Source organism: Hakea prostrata, chromosome 5 (assembly GCF_041222555.1).
Source record: "Hakea prostrata isolate BN-2017 chromosome 5, UWA_Hpros_2, whole genome shotgun sequence".
Taxonomy (NCBI): domain Eukaryota; kingdom Viridiplantae; phylum Streptophyta; class Magnoliopsida; order Proteales; family Proteaceae; genus Hakea; species Hakea prostrata.
In genome coordinates, this window is record NC_142604.1 from 57,892,008 (window position 1) to 57,902,097 (window position 10,090).

Here is a 10,090-nt window from a genome sequence, read left to right on the forward strand (position 1 = left end):
GGCATCTTCTCCCTCGCTCGTACTCCTCTGTTCTTCTGCCTGAGCTACTGTGGGTTTAACATTACCCTGCCACCACTTTAAAGGCAGGAAGTCCACCGTAATTTTCCCCTGTTATCCAACTTTGAACAGGCACAAGCTAGGATACCTCTGAGTGCAGAACTGTCAAGAGCAGCTTCAGTACCGGCATTAGTATGTCTGTCGCAACATCTCCGGCAACATTGGCGGATATGACCCCAGGATCAGATTATGGGAAGAAGAAGAGAATGGATAATAACATCACTTTACAGATCATGTTCATCTGTCATAATAGTATATTTTTATCCTTTGGATCGAAGAAAAAAACACACTTGTCAACCATACAATGGTGAACATGAGCAAACTTGAGCATTTCAGAGCCTAAGCTCATAAAATTCAGAATGGATCAGGTTGTTGACTCAAAGAAAACCTAAGTGGGTCAGTAAGGGTAGTTAGGTCATTTTAACTATTATTAAGATGGGTAAATAATGGTATTGTGGTCTTTTCACTTAAAAACTTAACGGTGTTAGCTTTCAGGCATGCATTTGTGATTGATTTTATTCAGGGGTAGTAGATGTAATTGATTGCAAAACCTAGGGGGTCTATATGTAATTTTCTTTTTTTCCCCTTCTATTTTAGAGAATAGTACTTTCAAAAGTTTTATGAAAGGTTCTAACCAGCACCTTTTGCATTACTAGCATCATCATTAAGCTTGGTGGCTCAATCACCTGGTTTTTTCATCTTATTGGTGATGTTACCCCCCTCCCCCACATAACAGTGTAAACTGCCAGCTGAATCCCCTAAGAATTATCTGCATTGATATTACAAGTGGCTTTATAAGTATATTATTAGACTTTGCCTAGGGCTTTTTCTTTTGTGGAGTCTGGTGGTCATGTAGATAGGTCTGTGAGTTATTACCACTGCAGAATCTTCTCCAAGAAATTTCTAGTTCCATTCATCTTCCTGTGATGTTGTATTACGTAACAAAAAAAACAAATAGGATTGCTCATAATGCTGTGCACCATGACTCTAGCATGTCGAAATTGACGAATACTTCATCCAGGAGATGTCACACATCTATGCTTTTTTGAAGACAGGTGATCAGTTGACTGATGTTTTTCACTAAAAGATCTGTTGGAAAGATTTCTTCCTATTTTTTACAAGTTTGGTATGGATCATACATATGCCCCAACTTGAGGGAGAGTGAGAGATTTGTAACTCACAAGGATACTTTGAAGTTTTCTTCATCAGAGCTCAATTTCTAGTTGGGCTTGAGCTGTGAGGGAATTTTTTTCTTTTTGTAATTTCCTTCATGTTTCTTCTTTCTATAGGAAGGCTTGTTGATCATATTAGAACATTCAAGCATCAAACACTAAGAGACTGTAAACATGTTTGTTTTTTGAGTTTTGAGTTTCTGTGATTTCTGTTAGTCTGGTTGCTTTTTCCACTGGTAGCTATGCCATTGGTGGATGCGCGATCCAGTTGTGCATGTCCTGTGTTCTTCTGGGCTTTTCCCCAGCTTGTACATTCTCCTGTTCTATTCCTTTTAATACACTACAACTTTTAGCAAAAAGGTAAATGATTGTCCAAAAGAATAAATTGATGTTTGGTACATTCCTGTTCCTTCTGCCAGTGATTGGGAAATGATACTGAAATACCCATATTGATGTGGCCTCCCATGCAATTGTTATACAAAGGAACACATGCATGATGATTGATGTATTTCCGAGCTTTTGAAAATTGGCCTATTTTCTTTGTGGTAAAGGGGTTGAAACTAAGCATTGGCTTCTTTCTTGACTGCAACCAATAGATATGATTTTCAGGATTTTGTACTCTGCAGTATTCATCATGCATTATTTCCAGGTGTGAAAGATTTCTCCTTGACATTTTATCTATATAATTCTCCTTGGGCTTTAACTTGAAGACTAGGTTTTTGATTGTGAATTGGTTCTTATCTTTGATTTATTTGGTGCCTTCTACAGGATTCTAGATCATTTGCATTCAAGCAGTGTTTGCCATCTGGCTGGACAGTTTTGCTTCTTTCAGGTGTTGCTACTCTTATATCCGAGCAGATATTTCTTGATCGGGAAAATTTTTGGCCAACCATGTTCATTCATGCTTCCTTTGGATTGACATGCTTATGTATATCTGCCATTGTAATGTATGTACACTCTTGTACTCCCATTTAAATTCATGATGGACTAGAATTTTCTTAAATTATCGTGCCTGTTTCAATTCATGCTGTGATGGAAAGAAAAAGCATTTTGGAGGCGAGCTTGTAATAATCAGCTTTTGTTCTCATTAACTTCTACCCAAATGCTTTTTCTTGGTTACTGCTATTCAACACCTAAGAAACAACTATGGAGTATCCTCGTCCCTTTTTGAAATTTCATCCCAGTTACATTTCAGTGATATCATTTTAGGTATTCTTTGTGTTTCTATTATTCATCCAATTAATTCATTGAACTATTTGCATAATAGATATCGCCATGAGAGACCTTTCATCAACAAAATCATCCGCTTTCGGGATCATGTCGAATAGAAATAGCTTATTGATACTTCATTTGAGCGTCAAAGGTTTGTCTTAGCTCTTTCACTTTCAATGCATGTTTCTTTTATTTGTTCCCTTTAGTTTATGCGGCATACTTTCTGGTGCAATTGCAGCTGTAGAGATGGAACCATCCTGTTGTTTCCTGTCAAGCAGTGGTTCATTCCTTAGAGACATCCTGAACCTGATGTATGACTTTCTGGTTATCTCAAAGCTGTAATAGATGATATATAGCAATTAGCTGTTCTATTTATTTATGGGACTGTTTTTGAACAACAGCCATTGAGATGCAGTAGGATGGGGTATCCTACATCAGCGGGCAGCAAGGTCATTTTAATATTTTTTTGGGGTGGGAGAGAGAGAGAGAGAGAGAGAGAGAGAGAGAGGGGGGGGGGGGGGGGGGGAGATCTAGCATGCCCTAGCCCTGTGGCTCAGACTTTCCCCTTATCTCCTTGTGGCCAATGTTGTGTACCACTGATCACATAACCATGTGATCCCCCCTCTTGGCCTCCAATTTGAAGAAACATGTATGGTGGACATGTATGAACCCCCACCTCGTTATTTATTTATGATGTTGAATATATAACTCTTAGTTGAAGTTGGTTCATTCTTGCCCCTTGATAGATCTTTAAGCCCTATTATTTAGCTTATAGATCTGCAAGTAGATTTATGTCTATCTTTTTTATGCATTTCCAGAATTCTCCCATCTTGTGGGTATTTTAGTAACTTTCATACGTGTATTGAGCTGTAATTCTTTCGCTTTATTAATGATTTGTTCCATCTATCAACAGGTAAGATTGATTACAGCTACAAAATCTTGATGTTATATGGGTACACCATATATGGTGGGACTTTGGAAACTGAGTATATTTCACTATCTTCCCCCTTCCCTTGCAACTAATGAACCGCTAAGAATCCCCCCTCCTGCGGCAAAACTCTTTCTTGTGGAACTTGTGAGTAACTTGGTTGTATGCATGGTTTCAAATTTCGATCCCACCGAGAGGAGACGGAGTGTCAAATAATGTTTTGTGCATGGTTGAAATTTTGAGACGTCTGCATATTTCGGGAATTTTAGGGGCAAAAGACATAAAATAAGTGGACAAAACCTAATTCTCTTGTTGAAACCATGATCATTTTCTCCTTTGGTTTCAATAAGAAAATTACACAATTTTACGTAGGCGTGACTTATGATCCAGAAAGATTTATGGGACCCATAGCATATCAAAATAAACGACTTTTCGAGCACTACAATGTCCCTATTCGGTGGATGTTGTTTTGACTGTTGGGTTCCATTGTGTAGTGGTCTTTGGGGCACTTTTAGCTTCCTAGTTAGATTTGAATTTGTAATTTTAGTCCTTTTAGTCATAGAACTTAATTTCAGCGAATTTTGCCGAAATATCGGCAAAATTAGCCCAGTTCAATGCAGAGCAAATTAAAAAAAGGAGCTATATCGAAATTACAACCTTTTGCCGGAAATCGCCGATTTTCTGGCGAAACAACCACCTTTCGCCGGAAATCACCTGATAGTGCTTGGACAGAATGACCTACTCACCTACCCATTACCCTGAATTTCATTATGTTTCTATAGTTTTGATCCAAGAAATCTTACCGGTGGTAAAGTTCAATGACTTGATCTCCAATGGCGACGGCGAAACACCAGAAAGCCGTGCTGTTTGTCTCTATGAATTTGAAGGTGGACAAGTAATCAGACAGTAGACCAATTGCCGCCATATCTTCCACAGGTGTTGCTTGGATCAGTGGATGGATCATGATCAGAAAACTTGCCCCCTTTGTAGAACCCCTTTCATACCTGATGAGTTGCAGGACGCGTTCAACGAGCATCTTTGGGCTGCTTCTGGAATTCCAGATTTCTACGGCAACTACTCTTCCTTTTCAAGAATTGAGATGGCTGTAGAAGAATCTTTGGCTTCTATAGCCTCAGCTAGTGACTGTTGTTGCTGGGAGACAAGACGACGACAGATCGGAAATCCAAATCTTTCTTAATCTCAGGGCTATTAGGTTACTGGCTGCAAGTGCAAGTGTGCTACGGCGTCGGCGAAATCTCGCCAAGATTTCGCCGTTTCGCCTGCTTCGCCGGGCGGCGAACCAGGTGAAACGAACGAAAGATCGTTTCTTGTTTTTAGTTTTGTTCTATTTTTTCCTAATATTTTTAGAACTCCTAAGCTATAAATAGAGTTTCTAGAATTCTTTATTCTACGTCATACGCTGCATTAGGTGGTATCAAAGCTGATGGCGAACAACGCAGGAAGTGGAGGTCTTCGTGACATTGTTCAGGAGATTTGAGCCCCATTCGTTGGGGATAGAGTGTTGTAATGTTTGGAACAACATTTATACAAACTCCTAGGTCAATAAACTAATCAAAGCCTTTGTTGTTTTGAAGAACGATTTGACGAACTAGCAGATCAATTTGGTTCTCTTAGTTTTGATGTGTACTGGAATAGGCCTTAAGGAAGAAGATCAAGTGCAAATGCAGTTCGTAGTGACCTTGTCGATAGACTTGTTCCTGTCTGTGGGCAAAATACTCCTTTGTTCTCAGAGAGTTTAGATGAAGAAGAGGACGAATTTACAGAGGAAGAATGTGTTGGGCTTAGACCATGGGTGCAACTTTGTCCCTTAGACCCATGGGCTTTCTTCCCAGATCCTCCAGTTGGGTTAGAAGAAATTCTCATGGTGGATAGAGAGTCTTGTTTAAGTTAAGTTTTATGTTTGTTCCTTTGGGTTGTTTAGCCCCGTCTTTGTACCGAGAAGAAAAAAAAAAAGAAAGAAGAAAAGAAAAAAGAAGAAAGAAAGAAAGAAGAAGAAGAAAGAAAAGAAAAGAAAAGAAAAGAAAAGAAAAGAAAGAAGAAGAAAAAGAAAAAGAGAGGAGATATTTCAGCCTGGTGGGATAGATTGCAGCATAGAAGGGGGAGAAAAGGAAAGAATAGAGTGCAAACCTGGTATAGGATAAAGGGACATAAAGGGACTACTAAAAAAAGAATTTCTTCCTCCTGATTATGAGCAAATTATGTTTCAACAATATCAATGTGTCAACAAGGAAGCCGAATTGTGCATGAATATATGGCATAATTATATTCATGCGAGACTGGCTAAATGAAATAACCTAGCAGAAACGGAGGGGCATTAGGTGTCAAGATACCTTGATGGGTTGAAGTCGTTTATCAGAGAAAAGATTGGTGTGCAAGTTTTGCAGAACTTATCCGAAGCAAAGAATATCGCAATGAAGGCAAAATTGATGCAGCAGGAACGAGGCAAGAGAGGCTTCAAAAATTATAGAGGCGGGACTCTTAATACTCACTATAATACAAAGCAGAATCAGGAAGATAAGATGGCAATGAAACAATCGGCGAAAGAGGAGAAGGAAAAGGAAATGCAGGCTTAGAAAACTATAAACCCGAATCTTTATGCGAAGCTGATGACCGAAAAGTGCTACAGATGTAATCAGCTAGAACATTGATCGATGAATGTCCTCAAAGAAAAATAGTAAATATAGTTGCCAGAACGGAGGAAGAAGATGAGTACTACTATGAACCAGATGGTGATAAGGATGAATTTGATGATGAGGAAGTGGAAGAAACAAATTGCATTGTGCGCAAAATGATGTCAACCCCAAAGCAGGAGGATGATTTATAGCGCCACCAATTGTTTCGAACTAGATACACCATTCTAGGTAAGACCTTTGTTGTTGTCACTGATAATGGTAGTATGTAGTATATTATTGGGAATACCTATGGAAAAGCATCCTAATCCCTATACTTTAGGATGGATTAAATCTGGAGCTGATGGTATTTAGATGATTGAACAGTTTAGAATCCCCTCTCCACTGGGAAGTACCATGATGAGTTGTATTGCAATGTGGTGGATATGAATGTGTGTCACTTGTTGTTTGGGAGGCTTTGACAATATGATGTAGATGTGCAACATTCAGATAGAAATAACTAGTGTAATTGGTGAAAGATGGGGTGAAGTACACATTGCTACCATTGACGAACAAGAGAAAGGATGCTAGAAGTAATACAAGGAAATTTGAAGGTGAAATTAAGGAGACTAGATAGATTCAAGCATTGATAGTGAAGAAAGCAATTGAGGAGGGAGATGAGTTGCAAGCAAGAGGAGCTGCCAAAAGCAATCAAAACCTTATTATAGGAGTGTAGAGAATTGATGCCGGAAGAAATACCTGATGAGCTACCCCCTATGCAAGACATTCCATACCACATAGACCTAATTCCTAGAGTTAGTCAGTTTAATTTGCCACATTATAGGGTGAGTCCCAAGGAAAGTGAGATTCTGAAAGAAAAGGCAAAGGAATTGTAGCAAAAAGGGCATATTCAGAATAGTACGAGTCATTGTTCCTGCGTTGTTAACTCCTAAGAAAGATGGCAGTTAGAGGATGTGTGTCGACAATAGTCAATCAATAGCTACAAATATTCAATAGCAAGAGTTTATTAAAAGGCTCTGTAGCAAGACTTGAAGGAGGTGTTGATAGCATTGTAGGTTAATAAGTTGTATGGTAATCTTAAGAAGTATGATTTTCTAACTAATAAGTTGCTATTCTTAGGATTTATTATTACTGTTGAAGGAATAGAGGTGGATAAAGCAAAGGTAAAAGCAATTGGAGAGTGGCCTATACCAAAAACAGCTAAGGTTCAAGTTTTCATGGGTTAGCTACTTTTTATAGGCGGTTCATAAAAAATTTCAGCACCATAGCAGCCCCAATTAGTGAGTGCATGAAGAATGGCAGATTTCTGTGGGGATGACGAAGTAGAAAATAGTTTTGCAAACCTAAAAGAAAAATTATGTACTACACATGTTCTAGCATTACTAGATTTTGACAAGCTATTTGAGGTGGAGTTGGTATGGGAGTTGTTTTTATTATAGGAGCATAGATCTGTATGTTATTTTGCGAGAAGCTCAACAACACAAGGCAGAAGTAGAGCACTTATGATAAAAAGCTTTACTCTACTATGAGAGCTTTGAAGGTATGGGAGCACTATCTAATCAGAAAAGAATTTTGACTGTGAGGCTTTAAAATACTTGAACCGTTAGAAGAGAATCAATAAAGATATGCATGCACAATGGTGTCAATTTTTGCAGAAGTTTCCATTCAGATTGAAACACAAATTAGGAATGCACAATGTAGTGGCAGATGCATTAAGTATGAGAGTTGGCTTGTTAGTTACGTTGCCCCAAGATATACTTGGATTCGAACAATTGAAGACTGTTATTCAGGTGATGAGCATTTTGGGTAGATTTGGAAGACTTGTTGCTGGTCAACCTGTGTAGGAGTTCTATGTTCAGGAAAGTTACTTCATGCATGAAAATTAGCTTTGCTTCCTCGGACATCATTATGAAAAAAGGTAATCTGTGACTTACATGATGGTGGGTTACCTGGACATTTAGGTTGTGACAACACTATTGTTGTGGTTAGTGAGCGACTTTATTGGCCCCAATTGTATAGAGATGTGAGCAGATATGTGCAAAGGGGTTATGTTTTTCCAGACTACTAAGTGGTGGACTAAGAATACGGGTCTTTACATGCCCTTACCTGTTCCTGAAAATATTTGGGAGGACTTGTCTATGGACTTTGAAATAATGCAAAGAAAACTCTGTTTTTTATAAGTAGGTTGCTTACCTTTGATGGGTAAGTCTTATGTATTTATAAATAAACATGGCTGTTGTACAAGATTCGTTTACAATATTCAAATTTGAATTCAAAATTAAAAACTTGAATTCAAATTTAAAAACTTAAATTCAAAACTTGAATTCAAAAATTGAATTCAAAAACTTGAATTCAAAAATCAAATTCAAACCATAACAGATCCGTTATGGTATTTCATCCCCCCTCAAACTCTGCATTGGCAGGTGCAAGAGTTTGTCTCTATGCTTGAAGAAAGCTTGTGATGTTTAGCCCTTAGTAAACACATCTGCAATTTGATCATCTGACCGAACAAAGTGCACTTTTATGGTGTTGTTCTGAACCAAGTCTCAGACAAAATGATAGTCCACTTCTATATGTTTTGTGCGAGCATGTAGCACTGGATTTGCAGCCATTTGTGTTGCAGACACATTATCACAATAAATGTCCATTCCTCTTGGAAGTTGTACTTGCAAATCACGTAGAACATAAGAAAGCCATAGTAACTCAGATGCTATGACAGCAAGGGATTTGTACTCAGCTTCCGTACTTGATCTAGATTTTTTTTTTTTTTTTTTTTCTTGCTAATTTAACCCCAAAACCCAAACCAACCCCCCCACCCCCCCCGCGCGCCCCCCCGGGCCCCCCCCCCCCCCCCCCCCCCCCCCCCCCCCCCCCCCCCCCCCCCCCCCCCCCCCCTTCTTTTCGGGGGGGGGGTTTTTTTTTTTTTTTTCTTTTGATTTTGCCCGTGTTTTCGGTTTTACTATCTTTGAAAATCTTAGGAAGATGTCTTTGTGGGCCATCTCAGTAGAAGATATGGTGTTTGAACCAAAACCCAAGGATATTGATGATGGTGTTTCCTTATGGAAACCTTACTTGATTTGGTGTTGAACTATTTATTTGTGAAGAAGAACTTGGTTGATGGACCTAAAGCTTAGTTGGACCTGGTTTGAAGACTTCCCTCCATACAAGGTAAGTAGTACGATGTATTGAAAGAAGCCCATCCAAAAATATTGAAGTTTGGCCCATTAAATCCTTTGTTTTGAATAAGTCTGTCCGGGCAGTGGCATTTTGGTAAATATCTGTTTTGAAGGTTTTCAAAAGCTTTATTTCTTTTAATTTCGTGGTAAACTATTCCCACCATGTTTCTAAACCTCTAGATAGTTTGGGATCGACCTTTGAACTTCCTCTTTGGCAACCAATCAACCAACAGGGTCAGTTTGGTCAGTTTGGTGAAACCCTAGTAACTCTTGAACTCTTTGTGCTATTTAAAAGGGGGAACTCCATGTGTTTCACTCTCAATCTGTTTCTAAGCCTTGGGAGAACGTGGGAAGATCCCTAGATCCTCTCCTTCGAAGCCAAGAAAGATCCTCAAGCATCTGTTCTGATTTCTTCAGCGGTTTCTCTTCTAAAAGGTTGGTATTCAATTCGCTTCTTCTTTAATTCATTCTTTCTTATCTACTTCTGATTTTCTGATCATGAGAAGGGTATTACACTACTGTAATGACCTCTTCTTTAATTCTTTTAGCCCTAGAGTGAATCCCCCAATTCACTCTATGATTTTGAAGCCATATGGCGATGATCCTTGAATTTGATTCCACCAAAGCTCTTAATGATACTTTCCCTAATTTCCTACCTATCTTTGTTATTGTGGGGAAGGTCTCATATTATTACCATGACCTTCCCTTGTGTCCTCATGATTGAGGAGTTGATCCTTGTTTTTCCTTGGAACAATTGGAAACCCTTTTATTTTCTATTAATTCATTGGACTCTCCCCAAAACCTTTCTTGATTGTAAATTCTTTGCCCTAAGGGTGAATTTTTATTCTCCTTAGTCTTTTCGTGGGATACACGGATTCTTGTTAGTAAATCCCT

General features: G+C 38.7%; 1 protein-coding gene across 3 annotated transcripts in view; it reads left to right on the top strand.

The window, feature by feature from the left end:
• LOC149016768 (lipid transporter) overlaps positions 1-2,923 on the top strand; it is a 42,633-nt gene extending 39,710 nt beyond the window's left edge. For all 3 annotated transcript variants that reach the window (XM_089154842.1, XM_089154843.1, XM_089154844.1), the window contains 4 exons: positions 1,826-1,878; positions 1,998-2,176; positions 2,497-2,592; positions 2,680-2,923. In XM_089154842.1, the coding sequence (XP_089010968.1) occupies positions 1,826-1,878; positions 1,998-2,176; positions 2,497-2,557 (293 nt within the window). In that variant the 3' untranslated portion in view covers positions 2,558-2,592; positions 2,680-2,923. The remainder of the gene's footprint in view (positions 1-1,825; positions 1,879-1,997; positions 2,177-2,496; positions 2,593-2,679) is intronic.
• The last annotated feature ends 7,167 nt before the right edge of the window (positions 2,924-10,090 follow it).